Consider the following 21,503-nt stretch of genomic DNA (forward strand, 5'->3'; position numbering starts at 1 on the left):
TGTTCCATGGGTGGGGTCTTCAAGTTAGCTGTACCTACCTTGTGTGTTCTGCCAGTAAACAGTAGTGTAAAGGCAGGCAAAGTCTCCTAGACTGAAATGAGGGCAACACAAATGTTCCTTTGTGTGAGTCAGCATCCCCACGATGGTGCCAAATACAGACAGCACGGAAACCAGGGCATCTGTAATGTTTGGGACACAGTTAAGCCTATGATGACAAAGCATGGCCATGTCCACTAACATCATATAATCATGCAGGGTTGGAGGGAGGGATCTGTCCCGGCACACCAAGCTGGTTCCATACACTTGCTCTAGAAATTGCTAGTTCTTTTAATTGTCTCGAATTCCTTCTTAGAGAATTAGATGTGATGTTAAGTTTTAAATATTAGCATTCTTAAAAAATGTATATCCAGGATAATACACATATGATTTGACAATTGTCATGAGGAGTCAGTCAGTGAAGGGAAAGGGATGATTTCAGTATAAAGTGCCATGTGTCAATTCTTTTGCATTGGTAAATTTGTATCTTATATTTTGATTATAGGAAAATAAAATAATATTTAAAAAGTGATGGGAACCCAAATCTGGTATATGAGGAGGAACAGTCTGTGTATAAATCAGGTCCCTTCATTGAAAAGTATATAAGTGCTAGTTCTAAAATGAATACCCTTCATACAATAAAATTATGTCTGAATAATTTCATCCATAGGAGATTTGAAAAACTACAGTTTTGATCACTTGGGTTGTACTTTTTAGATACTGGCAATAGAAGAATGAAGAATCTAGATAAATAACAGCTGAAATCCAGTAGTAAGTTGAAACAAAAGTAGGCCATTGAATCAGGGGATTTGGTGAGTCAATACTTACAGACGTTCCCACAAATTCAGTCGGCCTACCCTAGTTACAACTTACTACTGCATTTTAGACAATGGGGGGGGGAGTTAAACCTCTGTGAAGAGAATTCAGTGATTCAGAAATATCCTGCAAGGAGCAGCTCTTACTACTTTGTAGGAAGGCCATGGAAGGTAACAATTGACCAGAGAACAGCTGTGCTACGAATGTGGCAACACATTTTTATTTATTTATTTATTTAGAGTAAGATGTGTTCACATCCAGCATGACAAAATTTGTACAAATTTCACAATTTAAAAATGAAGTTATCACAGCAACTTGTGATTTCACACATTTATAGCAAAATTAAAATGTCAACAAACCCATGCCGTGTAGTACAAAAATAAATCAAACCTCAGTTCCACAGAGAGCACAATAAGTAGTTTATACAAAATTCTTTCTTAATAAATGATCACTTAAATTAAACTTAGAAATGAAAATGAACAATAAGTTAGAATAAATAAACTCTGATGACTCACAATAATTTCAGATGAAAGGTCAGCATTCTAATATGTGACACTTTTGTGATCCCTATATAATAGTCACAGATAACTTTTGATTTGATATTATGTACCAACATTAGATGAATAGCGCGGATTTGTGCTTAAAATCCCTTTTCCATTGTACATAGGTGATAACAATAAGAATCCAAAACTGATACTATCTATTACTCTACAGAAAGCGTTACTACATTGGCAAAGAAGCTGCAGACACAATGCAGTGGGAAAATGCATATGCCAGTATGAACAATGAGAGCCCTAAAAGGAGGCTAGGGCAAAAGTACAATATATATGGCAGAAGGTGAACGACAAGCACCTTGCTTCAGCTCTCAAAAAGGCAATTCTGAGCATGGCAGCTACAACTAATAGCACAACAGAAAGGAGGGCACTATACAGAGAAGATACTGCAGAGCCCCAAAGTAATTACATAATCTTTTCCCAGCTAGTTATTAAAGTCCTCGTGGAAAACTGTAAGCTTTTTGTACAGTGAATAGTATAAAGTGCCGCTGGGATATACATATATTTATACATATATATATACCGAGGTTGAGTATTGTATCAGAATATTTGTTGTGAGATCCCTGTAGTCTCCCCTTAGCAATATTACTGGATTAGCCACATTGGCTTCCACTCTAATTTGTTCAAATTTAGTGTCACAAAGCTAAATGACACAATAAATTGCACACCTCCGTATGGATATATAGGGCAAGGTAAGTGCAAATAGTCAACTGGCACATTGTGGGGACAATGACCCTGTAAGTCCTGTTCTGCTAAAAATATTTTATTTTATTATTATTATTTTTTTACAAAACCCACCTTTTTCATAACAAAAATTTTTAAAGTACTTTTGTACTTTCTGCATAACATCAAGACATGGAAGGAAAAGATATGCTATCAAATTCAAATTAATTCAACATCCAACAAACACAACACACCATCCAAATTACTACTTTAAATGGAAAACAAAAATGTTGCAAGAAAAAGTGGTCTTATGCATACATATAGTGCAGTTATTTTGAAGAAAGAACAATCAAATCTGAAAAGTACAATACATATTTTTAGCTTGAAATGATGCAATTTAAAGCAAAAAGTGCCAAAGTATATTTAGTTACATTAAAATTTTTGATTGCATTCATTTTTTTGCAATAGGAAACAGTAGAACAAATAAATAGCATATGGAAATGCCACAGTAATAATGATCGTTTGCCAACAAAAAAAACAGAACCTAAATAGTTAAAAAAGGGAACAAATTGAAAAGATCGGATCAACTGAACTGTATTCCATTTCCTACCCAAAGTAGCAATGAATCCAGGCCAGTAAGTGCTGTAATGATAAAACTTTTAGGCTCATTCCCAAATTAAAACTTTTTAAAAAGGCAATATTTCTTTTAAACTATTGCCTTTTTGCCTTAAGAAGAACTGAACTTCTGAAAAGATGAACTACGGTGCTGTAACATATAACTCATATGGACACTTTTAAAGAGTTCTGGAGAGATAAGAGGATGTTGGCTCCAAAGTGTATTTGAAAAGAAAAGCTGAAATCTTCGTGTTGTCCACCTCTCATAGAGCTCCTGTCAAGTTCCCATATTCATACTGTGTAATGCTTAGAAGTTAATTTAAAAGTGCTGTTTAAGCTGCTTTGAATCTTCTGTCAAGGTTCCATGGCTTGATGTTGTCTTACAATAAATTACTCACATCTAATTCATGCCCTTTACTTGGAATTCCAAAAAGACCCCCCTCTTTTTTTATTGCCCCATCACATACCATCCTCTGGAAACAAAAATCACACAATATTTTTAAGCATTGTTCAAAAATAAAGCATTTTTGCAACCAATTCTTGCTATGAAACAATATGCACACAAATTTCTTAAATCTCATAAAATCCTCCAGCATGAGACAAAATGAGAGTGTTTAAAAAGTGGCCGCAGACTGCAACATTGTCATTCAAAGCGGGTTTTCTTTTTTTCTTTTTCTTTTTTGTCCATTTCCGTTCAAAATACTAAAACATTTAATCACTGAAGCATTAAAAAGAATTTACACTCTATTTATTTTGATCAGCTTACCTCTTCAGAAATATATTTACCCCAAAAAATGTGCATACATTAGCAGCTATAAACATTACATGGCATATCACACTATGTCAGCTTATATGAAAACGTACAAAATGTGAATGTATTCAAAAAACTATTCTGCAGTTACTATCTTTAAAGCAAGACATAAAATTATTATGAAGTCTTGTAAGCATAACACTGTTTCAAACAGAAAGAAATATATAACACTTTCTGGTAAATTACAGCAGCAAAAAACAAGAGGCATCTTTTTTAAAAGATAAGATTTTTCTCCACTACAGCAGCTGTTCACACCTGAATTCCTCTCACAGCCTGCTTTATATTTTCCAGTAGGGCTTTATTTTCAGGACTCTGATAACGATCTTGATTTGTATACATGTCCGTCAAAGTGGTCACGTAAGCATCAAAATTTTGTTCATTGATTGGTTCCTACGAGATATTAAATAGTAGTTCATATACAACTTCTATTTGTTTAACAGATATTCATTTATGCAAAACAAAAGCAAAAGCAAAACTATGAAAGTACACTGACACCATTTTCTTAGCACATTAAAAGGCCTAGTTCAGAGCTTACTTAATTTTACAGGAGACACCAGAATTGGCCCACCATGCCTTTTTAGTAGTTAAATTTATCTTTATGGTTTCAGGGTTGATAGCGCAAATCTCCATCTGGTTCAGGAGTCATAAACATAAAGACAAAAAGATATCTACTGTATGAGGTGAAGAAGACTGCCAAACTCCTTTACTTGCACCCTTAGTCACTTACCATATGTGGTAGCTGGATATTAGCTAGACTATGAATTAAAGATTGGCTTAAATTGGCCAATTCGTGAAGAAGAGACTCGTTTTGTTGTTCAATAACTTTGTTTTCCTCTTCTATCGTCTTCAGGTTGCTCTCCATTGTAGTGATCTAAAAGGAAAACAATAATGTGCAATCTAATACATGACTGGTCATTTTAAAAGTGAAAACTGTCAGTAAGAACACAGGACTGGATTGGTACCACCTTTTCTGTGAATGGAGGTTCATACTTCTTCACAGGTGCAATGGGAACCAGCAGGATCTCCCACTTATTCTCTAACCCCGCCCCCTCCACTGCAGCCCTAAGGCTTTCTTCCAGAATAGTCACCAGTCTCTCAAATCTCTAGGGCAGTTTTTCAAGACAGTCAGCTAGAGGGGAAGCAGGAAAGTGTCAACATCATATCGTCCTCCTTCCAGCAGGAACATCCTGTTAGAAGAATTTAACTCTGGATGCAAGCTGTTAGGTTCAGAAGATTGAACGTTCATTTTGCTTGCATTAAATATCAATTCAAATTTTAAAATGTTATCAGTCTAAAAGCTGCCTGTATCACTGCCAGCACTGAATAATCTGGGATTTTCTTATTTGTCAATGCTGCTCTCTATAAGTCGTCAGAATACCTCATCAGATGTGCTAACAAAAACACTGCATTTAAAGTTTATGCACTTCCCACATTTTTCAAAAAATCTATAATTATTTTTTAAAAAACCACATATTTGTATGATGACTCCTCAAATAATAAGAGTACGCTGTACCATTTCAGGAGACATCAGAATTGGCCCACCATGCCTTTTTAGTAAGCATGATAAAAATGATTTTAAAATCATTTTCCCATGTAAAAATGTCACTTCAAGTAACAACAACTGGTACACCAACAAATCACTACATATTCTTCTCTTTTGTAAAACAAACAGCATTTAACATGTGATTCGTGTACATACAACTTGAAAGTTTACAGTCTAGTCTACTACCTCAGAGTCCTTCCTTCTCACGTTCTCCTGGCCTAACACAACTGCTGTAAATCTTGTTGATGAATTGCCAGAAGATAAGAGGTTAGCATAGGCATTTGCTGTTGCTGGCACTCCACAGCAAATGCATAAAATCATTTTCTAGGTTGCAGCAATTTGCCACCTAGATTTACACTAATTATATGATATATCAGCAAAGTGTAACTAAAAGGATTTTGGCCTGTATTGCCGAAATCCTGTTGGCTTAGCACAGTAAGTCACACTAGAATAGGCACATTGAATCACTGGGTGGTTTGAAAAGTCAATTCTACTGTAGGTTACATTTATTCAAATGGGTTTACTCTAGTTGCAACTTATTTTAGTATAATATATTGCAACCAGAGTAGGCCCATTTGAAAAAGTGGAACACACAGAGGAGTTGATTCCAAATAGTCACTGATTCAATACACCTAGGTGAAGGTTCCCACTGACATTTAGTCCAATCGTGTCCGACTCTAGGGTGCGGTGCTCATCGCCGTCTCTAAGCTGAAGAGCCAGTGTTTCCATGGACAATTTCCATGGTCATGTGGCCAACGTAACTAGACAGGGAACGCTGTGACCTTCCCACCGTAGTGGTACCTGTTTATCTACTCGCATTTTTACATGATTTCGAACTGCTAGGTTGGCAGGAGCTGGGATAAGCAACGGGAGCTCACTCCGTCGCGTGGATTCAATCTTACGACTGCTTGGTCTTCTGACTCTGCAGCACAGAGGCTTCTGTGGTTTAACTCACAGCGCCACCATGTCAGTACACCTACTCAAGTGCAACTTACTACCCTAAGCAATAGGATTTCAGCCTGTGTGTTAACTGAGCCTTAGACTTCCACTAAAGTCACACAGTCCTAAATAAGAGTTCTTTTTGTGCTACATGCATTCCTGTACATAATCGAAAGATGGTAATCAGGCAATGCATCAGGTTTGCTCCACTTTGTTGCAGAATGATTGCCAGCATTTAATAACTATTGGTGGAGTATTCATGGTATAAAATTTGCCCCAGAGATAATCTTACTTTGGATTAGTTCATGACCACTATTCTCTTTAGAAAATTATACTTTAATTCTGACCCATTTCTGCAAATGATTTTCTGTGACAACAGGACACAAAATCAGCTTTCCTGGAGGAACTAGTGGTCTGATTCTTGCCATCCTCCTCTTCTCTGTTCCTATCAACAGGACCTGAAGCAGCTATTGCTTCAATTTAAAAAAATGGAGCAAACATTTGAGAATGAGGAGCAATTACTGTAGGAAACACATGGGACAACTGGAACATATAAGCATAGGAGGACTGCAGAAGCTCATAAACACCCTTGCTCCCACTGTGCACTCTCTTGCTTGCCACTAGCTATCAGACCTGAAAGAGAGAGAGCGAGAGAGAGCGGCAGCTTATGTGCATCTGCTGCAGCAGCCATTTCCCCCGATAGTGCCAAGATAATGGCTGTTGGAGGAAACAGACACATTTTTCAGTTGTGCTTGAATTCCTATTTTGTCTCCCAGGAGGTTACCTGTCCTATCATCTGTTTGGCTTTGAGCATCCTGCTTGTCTCACAATGCCACTGTACATAACAAAATCCTTATTGACCTGATAGTGTAACCTTGCTTGTGGTGTAACCAACAGGATTTTGACGAACACACACATATACATATCAAGTAAAAAGCAAATGAATTTAGGACTTTGTCAAACTGTTACCTGAGTTCGGAGTTTAATCATATCAGCTTCCATCTGGGAGTTGGATTCATTTAGTTCTTTTATTTCTTCATCTAACTGTTTAATTTCTTCATCATTTTCTATACCTGTGCAATGAAAAGAAGACATTGAAATACAGAACCTACCAATGTGAGTTAGGCAACTGAGACTGCTTCCAGATGGGCAGCTCCTCAGTAAAAGATATTGTACAGCTATTCTGTTGTTGTTGTTGTTGTTGTTGTTTTTAAAAAACTTCATAACAATTTCTTCTAAAGAAAGAGGAAGCACTGGGAAGGATTAAAACAGATGATGAATAAATCAGTGTAACAGGGTCTATGGTCCAGTTCAGCCACAGTGGAATTTATTGCTAGACTCTGGTCCATGCAACCATAATCTCGAGATTAGACCACTGTAATGCTCTCTATGTGGGGCTGCCTTTGAGAACTATGCAGAAACTCCAGATGGTCCAGAATGCAGCGGCCAGACTTCGTACTGCGGTAAGGAAATATCAACATATTACTCCCACTCTTGCCGCCTTGCAATGGCTGCCCGTTCGGTTCCACGTAGATTTCAAAGTTTTAATGCTTACGTATAAAGCCCTAAACGGTTTAGGGCCTGGTTACCTGACAGAATGCCTTTTCCCACCTAGGTCTACCCGTATCACTCGACCTAGCCAGGAGGTGAGACTGAAGAGCCTAACGCCAAGGGAGGCCCGGAAGGAAAAAATGAGAAACTGGGCCTTCTCGGTGGTGGCTCCTCGTCTTTGGAATAGCCTCCCTCCTGAGATCCGTATTGCCCCTTCCCTGGGCATCTTCAAACGGCAACTGAAAACTTGGCTTTTTAAGCAAGCTTTTCCTCCATCCACCACCTGATTTTGTTCTCTGTGCCTTTTCCCCATCTGGATTATTGTGGTTTCTTTTTTTAGTAAAACGTTGATATGATTTTAAATTGTATTAGATTTGATATGTTGTTACCTGCCCAGAGTAGTCGATACGGGCTATAAATCTAACAAACAAACAAACAAACAAACGAATGAATAAATAAATAAATAAATGATGCATGTCATGAGCTCATATCCTTCTCTTCTCCCTTGGTACTTTTTCCAGATATCAGATATGATCAGAAATGTATGCTTCATCTTTTCAACAAATTGGATTCTCTGTGAAATCTGAACTTTGGAAACCGCAGTTCAGTTACTTATCTAGACCTGTAGTTTGGTCCTTGCTAAAATCATGGTTCAAACAACAGCCGAGTTCACATCCCTCATTCCTAGAATTCACATCCTGGAATTTCTTCTCACACATGACTATTCCACCTTTGTCAGTAAGAGACAATTCCAGATCAATAGCACAGCTATGGGCACATGTATGGCTCTGCAGTACACAAATATATTTATGGTTGACCTGGAAAACATTTCTCACATCCTGTACCCAGAAGCTTCTCCTGTATCTGAGATTCACTGACAACATTTTTCATAATCTGCACTCATGTCAAGGAATCGATGGAGGAATGCCACCAGGATGCCAATAATTTTCATCTTTCCATCAATCTAAGCCTCAACAAGTCCACACAAAAAGTACACTTTCTGAATGCAATTGCACAAGGGACATATCAATGCTATGTTTTATCAGAAACTCACCTATTGTTACACATATCTATATGCCTCCAGCTTCCACCTAGAACACAACATCAAGCCTATTGTCTGCAGTCAAGCTCTCTGATGTAACCAGATTTGCTCAGAACCACAGGACAGAAGCTCAAAACTCATAGAGTTAGTGTAGGCATTTCTTAAGCTACAATACCCATTAAAATGGTTATTGGTATATAGTATACCCATATTGGTATTTGGGTGTAATATATACCCATATTAAAAGTGTTAGAAAAGCAAATTAGCAGAGCTAGACTGGCACCCAGGAATCTGCTACAAGACAGACCCAGTACAGAGCAGTTACCTACAGTATAGCTGCTAACTGTATGCTGAGATGTACCATCGATTACCTACTGCCTATTCTGGACAATAATACCTCCCAGGCTTTAGGGGGCTGGCCTTTACTTATCTACAGACAACACCCCAACCTTAAACAACTAGCACACAACAGGCAACACAACAAGTAGATGAAGACAAGAAGAATACCCTGACACAAACCTAAATGCTTGTTGCTCCCCATAAGTAAGATGGCAGCACCATCAAGGGCCCCAGCAATGTCAGCCACAACATAAGGCACTCATTTACATGTTAATCCTCTCATGTGATTTATGTCATCTTTGGCCAGCAGTGCCCCCTGCTTTCTACATAGGACCAACAGGACAATTCCTGAGCAAATGAATGAATGGACACAAATCTGACATCAGGAATGGCTACACAGAGAAGTCAGTTTCAGAACACTTCAGCCTCCTAGGACACTCTGGTATCAATCTCAAAGTGGCTACTGTTGAAAAAGAGAATTACAACAGGGGATTTGAGGGGAAGACAACAAACTGGCTACATAAAAAATTTCGGGAACATTTTTAAGGGTCTCAGTAGATATCTTAGTATACCATACCCTTAACAGATTCTGACCTGTGCCTCAGAAACAACTCCTAGCATTTCTGTGACAGCTGGGTCTAATCACACTGACTAGGATCTGCTAACTACCAGCTTGATTCCTCTGTTAATGAAGCATTGTCACTTTGTCTATTATTGGTACCATCACTTGGACATGAATCTCACTACTAGAGATGAGCATGATTCACCAAACTAGTGGCTCATGCCAGTTGGTCCTTCATCCAAGCAGGCATTTGGCGCTTCTCGGCCCCACCTCCTCTGGTGGGCACCCAATAAGAGGCAGTATCTTGGCTTCTCTGCCCTGCCTCTGAATGGGCGCCTACCAGAGGAGGGGTTGGGAAGTGCCGAACATCTGTTCCGCCAAAGGATGAACTGGAACAAACTACAGTACCGGCTTAGTGGTTCATGCCCATCTCTACTCAACAACCTGGAATAAACACAAGGGATATATATTTGCATTTCTGTTTCTCAAGAATTTTACTTTGATCCATGAAACCTCATGCTGAAATAGATTAGTTATTCTCTAAATTGCTATAATATTTTGCCCTTTTTTCTTTCCATTACTTTTTACCAATGTGTTATGTCTACTGAGTCCTTTGATATGTCCAGATCTTCTTGTGTAGCTATGCAAAAGATGTAACTTTTGAAGACAAACTGCCCAGGTTTAGAGATCACCATAGATGCTATTAATTGCATGCTGAGCCATATGACTTCATTTTCATACGTCTGCAGTAATTTTGTTATGTATGGCAATTCACCTCCAAAAGTCATGATGTTACTACCATACCTATTTAAGCTAGGTGAGAGGATTTGGCCATTGTGCAATGGGACAGATAAAAGTGCCACAACAAATCTTGATTTTAGATAGAGAAGCACTCTGGTGATTCTGGTGGTTTGCAGAATTTCAAAGCAAGGTAAGTGCCAAATTTCCTTGGGGTAAGGTAGAGGTTCCCCTTGACATTTAGTCCAGTCGTGTCCTACTCTAGGACCCGGTGCTCATCCCTGTTTCCAAACCATAGAGCCAGCGTTTGTCCGTAGACAATTTCCGTGGTCACGTGGCCAACGCAACTAGACACAGAACGTGGTTACCTTCCCACCATAATGGTACCTATTTATCTACTCGCATTTTTACATGTTTTTGAACTGCTAGGTTGGCAGGAGCTGGGACAAGCGATTGGCGCTCACTCTGTGGTGTGGATTCGATCTTACGACTGCTGGTCTTCCGACCTTGCAGCACAGAGGCTTCTGTGGTTTAAGCCGCAGTGCCACCATGTTCCTTGGGGTAGGCTCTAGTGAACACAATGGTCAGAATCTTACTGCTAGACCCAACTAGAATCAATATTCTGTTTACCATATTCTGTTGAGTGATTTTTCAATAACAGATTCAATAGGTCTAGCAATAAGATTAAGGCTGGTGGAACTTCCTTCTGAGTGAAGGTGGGATCAGACAGCGACATAGCTCATGACTGGTTCAGTAGCAGAGTTACTCTTTTTGGAGTTAAACTGAAGCAATCAGGACCAAACTGGGTGTGCACAGAAGAGTCACTTTAAAGAAGATTGCATTCAGTAAAGCAACCCTTTCCTGCACAATCCAGTGTGATCCTATACTGCCATCTGATCACGTCCTCGAAGTGCACAAAATTACACTGCATACTGGTTTTCACTTGACTGCTTCAGCTCAGCTCAGAGTACAAGTGTAGACTTTCTCTATTGTGAAAGTCTGCTGCTGGCACCAGAATCCATGTAATAACAATAGCAGCAGCAGAGCACACTATTGTGCATTGTGCTGCAATGACATTTTCTACAAGGACTCTAAAATTGTGTTTAGGAGGACTCAATAATATACCATATTGAGTAAATTACTCTCATAGTCAAGAGTGAAGTAACAGTAGTATTTCAGTCTCATTTCATTCAGAACAATTAACTATTTACCATTGCTAGCCCGCTGCTTTATTGTAAGCATTTGTTCTCCCGACAGCTTTGCTCTCTTCATTGCTGATGTAGCTCTGGGGCATCCTGATAGACTGTAGACAATAAACAAGGAAAGAGCTATTAATCCTAACAGACCTTTAGTGATAAATCTTTCCACTAATACAACCATGGAAATACCAAGCAGTTTCAAGGACCACTGAAAAGATGTTAATCTCTGAATGAGCAACTATTCTCAGTCAAGTCTTTTCTTTTGTGTTAAATACTCTCAAGTCCCAATTTATATGCACAAACAATATATGTATTTGATAATACCTATTGCATGTGTGAACAGTAATCAGAAAGCACAGTAGCTAGGAAGAAAATTATTTTACTTTATTCTGATATGTTATTGTAGATTTGTGACCCCTCACTATAACTACGGAGCTCTTCTTAATGGAAATGTAATTCCTCAAGAATATACATTGATAAAATACACCCCATCTCTTTCCTCTGATAAAGAAATGCAATATGGCAGGTTTTTTCTGTCACAGGTGCATGAGAAACACACTTAGTCATTTGCAGATTTTGGCCTGGATGCTCCTCTGACAAACCACTGGTAAAACCTAGTGTAGTGTGAGCAACTTGACATTTTCCCAGTGTACACAGGGAAATAGTAACTCACTGCACAAGCAGAAATGCCATATGCTCATATTTTGATCTCTGCTTGGATCCAGCATTATTATGTCAGCTATGTTTTCTGCCCTGTTAATGTGTGGCAGGATTCTGGAACTTAGTACTAAAGACAGGAAAATTTAAAAGGCAGCTGGGAGGACAAGCATGGCAGCAAGTTTTATGCATGTACCTATTTTCTTCTTTCCACTTTTTTGATCTATAGGATTATGCAACTACAAATACACAAACATATGTCCTTTTGTGGCAATATGTATTCTCCATGGCAACAAAACCAATAACTAGAATTGTGTTTTCAAATTACCTCCAGAAAAATAAATGAGAAAGCTGAATTAAAAACTTGGCTTTTATTAAAAAACAATTGATATGTTTTCTAGTTTAAGGTGATTTTTCTCTGTTGAGTGTTTAAGGTGATTTCATTCCATTCACATCAGCAGGAATATCAACTAGTTTAAATCTGGCTGCAGATTCTGGGTCAATGGAAGGCAGGGATCTTGGGAACTGGAGAAAATGTGGATAATGTTAGTAGCAGCAACAGGCCATCAGAGTAAATGTACAATCAGACCAATAGAGAAGAGTTTTTGCTGCTTTGCTCAAGGGCTGAACTGGGAAAGCTTATTTTTTTTTTGTTTGACGTGCAGCAGCAAAGAATACTAGACTAATGTTATTAAAAGAGAGAAGTGTCAAAACATATGTGTGTGCAAGAATGCAGAAAGTGGCTTGCATATACACTGTATGTGAACTGGATTTATGCTAGCATAACTATTGTAACTTATATAAAGGCCTCTGGGAATCACAGTGAAGTAAGGTGCATTAAAGCCTTTCTGATAGATCTCTTCTACCTGACAAAATACAGTTTTGTATTTTGGCAGGGTCCCATGAGGAATAAACCAGTCTGTAGTGTAAATTTGCCCAAGGTGTCTTAAAAATATATATAGCAAGAAACCATTACAAAAGTGGACAAAGGATGTTTGCTTCATGAAACAACTGTACTTAATGAAAAATGTGAGTGGAATAATATGAGACTAGGCAAAGAGAAAATAAACAATAATGCATTCACTTTGAACAGAATGTTTGAATAAATTGCCTTTGGTGCATAAGAAATTAAAAGCAGAACTTTCTCAGCTCCCTGAAGTAATCTATTGTTCTAAAAATAATTCCATTCAAGAGAAATAATGTTTCACCAGATTATTTGGTGGCTGTGATAGGATAATATGCATCATCTCACATCAGATAGAAAGCCTTTATAACTCTCCTGAGTCATAGGTCTCAAGTTACAAGTAGGATTAGTCTGTAATCCTACTTTAGCTCATTTTTAAAAGCTCTAATGCCTGGTAAACCTTATGTTGGCTTTTGCAAAGACGCACAGCTTTACAGTTCGTATGCGCTAGAAGAAATATTCACATGGTTTGTCCAGGACCTAAGCATCAAGGTGAGCTAAGTTCTTTCTTTTCTTTGTTAGTAAGCATCAGCAGACAGCACAAATAATATTGTGAAAGGATTTATCACACTGACTGATAAATGTGGCATATCAAACATCTAAAGCTATCTAACAGGACAGGCACATTGCAATACACAGCACACTTCCGTTCAGTGACATACTAGGCAATGCTTTTTCTTTCAAGTTTGGGTCTTGGCAAGTGCCAGAAAGGTGGGTCTTTTCAGACCAAAGTACCACAGAAACTGTGATGACATCAGAGCCCATCAGATAATTACACGTGGAAAGCAATTTCCATGGATCCCATATGACCTTCTTGCCATATGCTCTTATCAATTTATGGGAATAAAGCACATCATATGACCTACTGAGGTTCAAAGTACAGTATAAGGACTTCTTTGCAGGTGCTGAAAACCTATTAGAACGGCCCTTTATCACAACACAATGGTTCTAAATAGTTTCCTAACTGTTTGAGAAGGATTTCTTTCATCCCCACCCATTAAATCAGTGATGGTGAAACTTTTTCAGCCCGAGTGCCCAAAATGCAACACAAAATCAACTTATTTATTACAAAGTGCCAATAGTGCAATTAAAACCTGAATGCTGAGGTTTTAGTTTAGAAAAAACAACTGCTCCTGCACTGTAATAGTTAAATGTGTGGTGTTTGTTTCCCCCCCCCCCCTATGGGCGGTATTAACAAATAAATACTTACTGGTCCCCCAATCCCCCAAAAGGGTCAAAGGCATTGTGTGACTGTGCCCATCCTTATACTGTACATTTATTACTTTCACACCCCCCCAGCTCAGGGCTTAGGAAAATTCCTTTTGGTGCAAATGCTGGAAATAACTTTTTGGAGCACCAGCCTAGAATCCTGTCAGAAGGCCAGGAGATTTAATAATCAGAGGGATTGGTGACAGGGGATACATTTATAGGCCACTAATAAAAAACATATTTAAAAACTCATGCAAAATGCAAACTTTTGTGGGTGAATCACATGATCAGAGGGACTGCTGACATCATCTTCAGGACTCAGCCAATCCCGAGGGTGCTGCTGCTGCCACCTTGGGAACCCAACCCATTTTCTCCTGGGTCTTTGTGACCTCACAGGGGCCTCACCTCTCTGCTGGCAGATAAAAGGGGCTTGCTGGGCAGGGCAGGAGGCCAGTGGCCAGAGGGCAGTCCAGCCGAGAGAGCGGCAGGGGCTGGAGGGGACCCAGCCCTTCTGCCCAAGGCAAGTTCTCTGGCAAAAGCAAATGAACTTGCTAAGTGGGCTTGTGAGTTAACAGCTGGAGGCTGGCAGAGATCTGTGGCTTGAAACTGGCTGATGTCGGCGATGGACCCGGGGGAAGTCGGTGGACGTTGGCAGACAGAAGCTGGTGGAATCTCCCTGCGGAAGCTGGCTGAAGCCGCAAGGCAGAGGCCAGCAAAGGTTGGCGGATGAAGCCGGGGGACGTTAGCCTCCTGAAAGCAGCTGGTGGACACTTGGTGGATATTGGTGGATGGAAGCCCGGGCATGTGTGTGAATGGCTGGTGGAGAGAAGGTGTGTGTGTGTCAGAGTGGTGGTGGCTGATGTGTGTGTGAGAGTGTGAATAGGCTGGCTGGCAGTCCGTGGGGATGTTGCTGGGGCATGTGTGTAACCCAAGCATTCAGGAGCTGGCAGAGGCTGGCTTCAGAAGCGGAGTGGAAGAGATGAACAGGTGGATATTCTTGCCAGAATATTGTTCGGTGGATATGCCTGGGTTGAAGCCGGTTGATGGCAATGGATTAGCTTGCCCCTTAGTTATTTTTTCTCTCTCTTTCTCTTACAGGGCCCGAAGCTTCCTCTTCCCCAGGGGGGTGCGAGGGACCAGAAGGCAGGCATCCTGCTGGAGCTGAAACAGGCTGTTGTCTCCGCTGAGGATACCCGTTTAGCCTCTTTTCCAAAACCAATAAAAGAATTTTGTCCGGAATGGTTTTGAAGTGTTATCTTGTTTGTCAGGGGCTGTCACGGGATTATCTTCCCCATCCCCTCATATTTCGAGCCCAATGCCTGGGGTGGGTCTTTGTGAAGTCATGGTGTGGGGCCCTGTGATGTCACAGGAATTGGGAACATAATAGTTCTCCATGCATGTGTGAGGGAGTGAGCTAGGCATTGTGGGTTCCCTGTCTGATTGATAATGGAAGAAGGCTGGGGAATTTGATTGGACATAAGCTAGATGCCATTTTGAACCTTTTTTTTTGCCCATGACCATGAACACAATATGAAAGAAATATAGGCAGAATCAGGATTGCATAAATTACATAATGAGCCTTATAAGGTGGTATGTGAGGAATTGTTTCCAGTCTGTGGCTCCCCAGGTGGCCATATGGCCCTCATTGAAAATGGCTATACATACAATATTAAGGCCTGTATTATCATCATTATGATGGCCAAGAGACTGTATTGTCTTGCCATCACTACATCTGTATAGTGTTGAAAGATGGGGCTATTTCAAAAAATATACATTGCATTGAAGAAAAAGTCAAAGAGAAGGATTTTCTTTAGATTCACATCTATTCTCCAGTGGCAGGCAAATCATGGAGATGTACCTCAGATTCTAGCTTGTAATGGACAATAAGCACTGCCTGAGGGTCTGGATTACTTGTACTCTTGATCCATGTCCTTTCTTGTTGACTGAAGCAACTAAAGGAGGTCTAGTTCAGAGAGAGACAGTAAATGCCTCTTTAGAAGAAGAATATTGTCAGTCAAAGACATACCTTTATAAGTATTCATTCAAATCTCAGTCTTTTCTGATTTCTTGCCTGCCGTCTCCATTTAGATTAATGATTGAGCCAGGGTATAGAAATGGTTTAACATTTTCAGTTTCTTCATTGTCAACACTACAGTTACACATTCTTCTGTAACAATGATTTTTATCTTCTTAAAGTTCAATGATAAATCTTGCTTTTCCACTTTCTTCTTTGACTGCACTTATTTCAAGTCACTGCAGCTTCTGCCAGTAATATGGATGCACAGAGTCATAGAACGATGGAGCTGAAAGGGGCCTACAAGGCCATCAAGTCCACCTCCATGCTCAATGGAGGAAATCACATAAAAGCAGATCTGGCAGCAGGCTGCCCAATTTTCTCTCGAATGCCTCCAGCACTGGAGCATTCACTACCTCACAAGGTAATTGATTCCTTTGTCGTACTACTCTAACAGTTAATATGGGTAACAGTCCAACAGTCATATGGGTATCTTAAATTTCTGATGTTTCATTCACCTGTTTTCATTTCCACTTCATAAATGACCTGGATGAGGGGACTGAAGGAGCAGTCATCAAATTTGCTAATGACACAAAGCTGGGGGGGGGGAATTGCTAATACTTTGGAAGACAGATTCGACATTCAGAAGGATTCTAGACAGACTTGAACATTGGGCCCTATCCAATCATATGCAGTTCAGTGACTGGAAAAGTAAGGTCCTGCACTTAGGCAGGAGACCCAGACGCACAGGTACAGGATAGGTAGTACCAGGTTCAACCGTAATACCTGTGAGAGGGACTTAGGTGTCCTGGTGAACCATCGCCTAAGGATGAGAACAGTGTGTTGCAGCTACCAAGAAAACCAACACAGTCCTAGGCTGCATCAACAGGGGGATAGTTTCAAGAACACGGGAAGTGATAGTACTACTCTATACCATGCTGGTCAGGCTGCACTTGGAGTGCTGTGTCCAGTTCTGGTCACCATAATACAAAAAAAAAAAAGATGCTGAGGCCCTGGAAGGGGTGCAAAGAAGAGCAACAAAGATGATAAGGGGACTGGAGGCTAAATCCTCTGAAGAACGACTAAAAGAAATAGGTATGTTTCGCTTAATGAAGAGAAAGCTGAGGGGAGACATGTAGGCAGTCTTCCAATATCTGAAGGGTTGCCACAGGGAAGAACACATCAATTTATTCTCCATCACACCTGAAGACAGGACAAGAACCAAGGGGTGGAAACTCGTCAGAGGGAGATCCAACCTGGAAATAAGGAGGAACTTCCTGACAAAGAGAACCATTAAGCAATGGAACAGCTTGCCTCCTGTTGTTGCGGGTGCCCTATTCCTGGAAGTTTTCAAGAAAAGATTGGATAGCCATCTGTCCAGGATGGTATGAGGTCCCCTGCCTTCGGCCGGGGGTTAGACTAGAAGACCTCCAAGATCTCTTCCAACCCTACAATGATTCCATGATTCTATGAATTTAATCTAGCTACTTGTATGGTACTGTATTCTTTGCTCCATAAGACACACTTCCCCCCCCCAAAAAAAAGTCAGGGGGAAAGTGTATGCATCTTATGGAGCGAAATCGGCACCTTCCGGGACACTTCTGAGGCTTGGGAAGCTTCAGAAGAGTCTCTGAAGGTGGCGATTTCGCTCCCTCTGGCCCTGCGGGGGGGGGGGCGGGCAGGGTGAGCCTCCAGAGGGTCCTGGAACGCACTCTCGGACCCTTTGGAGGCTTCCCCCACCCTCACCCCTGCTGGCCCAGCAGGCTGAAATTCCCAGATTATTTTTTTCCTGTTTTCTTCTCCTAAAAATTTGGTGCATCTTATGGAAAGGTGCATCTTATGGAGCAACAAATACTTATGTTCTGCTTATAGATTTAACAGGCAGGGAGATAAAATACACCCTTCTCTGACAACTGTGTCAGAAGAGATAAAATATACCCTTCTTTGTCAACTGTATAAATCCTGAAGAAACAGAAGAGAATGCCAAGACTATAATGTAGAAAGAAGAAGCTGTCCACTTCTTAAAACAGAAGGAACCCTAGGAAAGACTAGCATCACATAGAGAACTATGTTACTTGGAAGTCATTTAACAGACTATAGACTGGAATTGGCCAAATTTAGATGAAGCTAAGAAAATGGGGCTTTTGTAGAGAAGAATGGGCAACTTCACACCTATATCAATGTACTTTATGGCCCTTGATGTGTACTATGGAGAATTTTATGCTAGACAAAACTTATTTGAGATATTTATTAATTGTACTCTGGTGCTTCTGCCACAAACAAAGAAATAAGACAAGCAAAAACCATTCTGTTTCTCTATATTCTTTTGTAACTGTACCTTCTTGTCCATAATATAAATTATGTATTGGGACAATCCAAGGTTTATCAGGTATCAGTGGATCCAAGATGGGGATGATTTCCTTACTATTTAAAGTATGACAAGTTAGTTACCCATGCCTTAATTACAGCCTGGCTGGATTACTGTAATGCACTCTACCTGAGGCTGACTCTGGAAAGTGTCTAGAAACAACTGCTGGTCCAAAATGCAGCAGCCAGATTATTAACTGGGGCTGGTCAATGATATCATGAACCCCCCATTACAGCAGCTCTGATGGTTGCTGATCTGTTTCTGGGCACAATTCAAAGTGCTGGTTCTAACATATAAAGCTTTAAATGGCTTGGGTCCAAGCTATCTCAAGGACTATATCTCTCTTTGTGAGCCTGCCTGAATATTAAGATATCATGGAAGGCCTTTCTCTCACTCCCACCACCTTCACGGGGCATTTGGTGGGGATATGGGAGAGGGTCTTCTCTCCTAGACTTTGGAACTCCCTCCCATGGGAAGCCAGGCTGGCCCCATGTTTACTGTCCTTCCCCAAGTATGAATGTCATTTTGGGTTTTCTAAGAGTATGCCAGTGAATTCCGTTCCGTGTTGTGACTGTTTCAGATATTCCAGTTTAAAAAATCTTTGGACAAGTAAACTGGGATTACAAGCTGGTTTCTCTCCTTTAGAGGTAGACAAATAAAGGTATGCAGATATATGCTTGGTGTGTCAGACTAGAACTTGAAGTTGATTTCAACTGCTTCCTGCCTTTAGGAAAAAGCTCACATTAAACTATAGCAGTTAGTCTTTAAGGTGCCACCACGTTTTTTGACTTCTTTATTTTCTATTTTTCTTTTGTTTTTTCCTGATTGTTCAAATCATTAGCTGGGCTTGTAGTGGTTGTTAGATTCACTGGAATGGATAGCTAGGCATGTTTAAAGTGCAGGGTTTTTAAATGAAAGGCTTGGAATAGGTGAGCACCTGGATCTCTCTCTATTCTATGATAGAAATAATGCTATTTTAGGTAATGCTAGATGTCCTACCTGCTTTTTAATATTCTTGTGTAACTTTGGGGTATCTCATTTCTTGTATTGGCAAGTCATGAATAGCAAACCTGTACACTAGCTTGATGCTATGCAGAATGAAGCCATGCATGGAATCCAAAGAGCCTGGTCCTCCTTGATTCTGCATAGCAGTCGTCCCCAACCTTTTCCAAACTGAGAACTGGTTGGGGGAGTGGGGGGTGCTCATAGGTGGGCGGGGCTCCAGTGCATGGATGGGCAGGTTGTGCTTGCAGGCAGGGCACCCCTGTGTGGGTGGGCAGGGCACTGTACTGATGTGTTGTAATGTTTTGCAATGGATCTGCAAGCTTTTCTGAGACTTTTAGGTTGCATGCAGATATATAGTGGTGAAACTGAATCAGAAGGTAGTATCAAAAATGTTCAGTTTTTCTAGGAAATTTTATTTCAAAGTATGGGCAAATGCTGCTGTTAAACAGTAGATGCATCAAGAGCTATCAAGGGTTATATATACAGTAATTTCAATTTATGTTCTGCCTCATATGGCTAGAGCATGCTCCCACACCCCACCCCCATGAGCTAGATATTCATTTTACCATCCTCAGAAGGATGTGAGGCCGAGTCAACTTTGACCCGGTTACATGAGCCCATCAGGATCTAACTCAGGTCATGAGCAAGTTGTAATATACCATCTTACATTCCCAAATGGAGTTGCAGACTTAAAAATGAAAAATAATATTTGAATTTAAATTCAGGAGTATCTTTCATCTGACAAGGCTTTAGAGAAAATAACCTGAAGGTCAAGTTGATTCCATTTTGTTCTATAACTTCTATTTTAGGATTGCTACCCTGTTTTCCCGAAAATAAGACCTAACCTGAAAATAAACCCTAGTATGATTTTTCAGGATGCTCGTAATATAAGCCCTACCCCCAAAAGTAAGCTCTAGTTTAGTGAAACCCTGCCCTCCACCATTGTGTAGCAACCAGAAAATGATATGACTGTATTTGAATAAAAGTAGATTATTGTCCATGAAAAATATAAAACATCCCCTGAAAATAAGCCCTAATGCATTTTTGGAGCAAAAATTGATATAAAACCCTGTCTTATTTTTGGGGAAACACAGTAGCTGGGAGAATTTGTGCTCTAGTAGAGTAGCCTTTTTCATATTTCCTTCTTTGGCTTACTGTCAAGTTATCTTTGTAAATAACACAGTTATTAAAACATACAACACCCTACCTTCATATTTAAAGAATTTTAAACTCAAGTAAATAATATACAGCAAGTAGTATTTTCTGACAAACTGGCTAGCTAATATAGGAAATTATTCTTAAAGCATGTGTATGTCTTTTGAACTAAATATTTGTCTTGATTTACAATTGGCAGAATAGCAGTCTCTGTCAGGAAAGGGAAACATATGATTGATATAATAATCATTTTCAATTAACTACACTATTAAAAGAATGTCAAATTTATGGAAAATAACATTCAGTACATTTTAAAACTTTAAATGTAAGACTACTAAATATGAGATTAAAAGACTATAGTTTAAAATAGATTTTTTCTTGAAGAATCTTTAAAAATTAGGTGTAGCGATTAGTATTAATTTCAGTAGAGCTTCAGCAACTTTTCCCATGAACACACATAACACCTATGCACCAATGTCTCAATATACATTTTAGTCCTAAAGTAGACGTTAATTGTATTTTGTCTTAAAAATGGGAAAACAAAGTTTCAGAAAGTCTCATTCAGAAAATATAAGCTTGGGTAAAATGAACATAAAAGACGGGGATGCTAGCCGTACAGATCTCTGGCTGCTTTTGCTGCCTACTGGGTGTGCAGGGCGACATTATGGAAAGAAAAGTGCCCTCTATTCATGCATGTGCTCCATGCAATTTTAAATGCTAAAG

General features: G+C 39.8%; 1 protein-coding gene across 50 annotated transcripts in view; it reads right to left on the bottom strand.

The window, feature by feature from the left end:
• Positions 1-1,050: 1,050 nt before the first annotated feature.
• The window catches only part of MYT1L (myelin transcription factor 1 like), a 416,618-nt gene continuing 396,165 nt past the window's right edge, over positions 1,051-21,503 (bottom strand). For all 50 annotated transcript variants that reach the window (XM_073001026.2, XM_078389001.1, XM_073001007.2 and 47 more), the window contains 4 exons: positions 11,421-11,512; positions 6,947-7,050; positions 4,223-4,366; positions 1,051-3,885 (listed from right to left, as the gene is read on the bottom strand). In XM_073001026.2, the coding sequence (XP_072857127.1) occupies positions 3,745-3,885; positions 4,223-4,366; positions 6,947-7,050; positions 11,421-11,512 (481 nt within the window). In that variant the 3' untranslated portion in view covers positions 1,051-3,744. The remainder of the gene's footprint in view (positions 3,886-4,222; positions 4,367-6,946; positions 7,051-11,420; positions 11,513-21,503) is intronic.

Source organism: Pogona vitticeps, chromosome 1, assembly GCF_051106095.1.
Source record: "Pogona vitticeps strain Pit_001003342236 chromosome 1, PviZW2.1, whole genome shotgun sequence".
Lineage (NCBI taxonomy): Eukaryota > Metazoa > Chordata > Lepidosauria > Squamata > Agamidae > Pogona > Pogona vitticeps.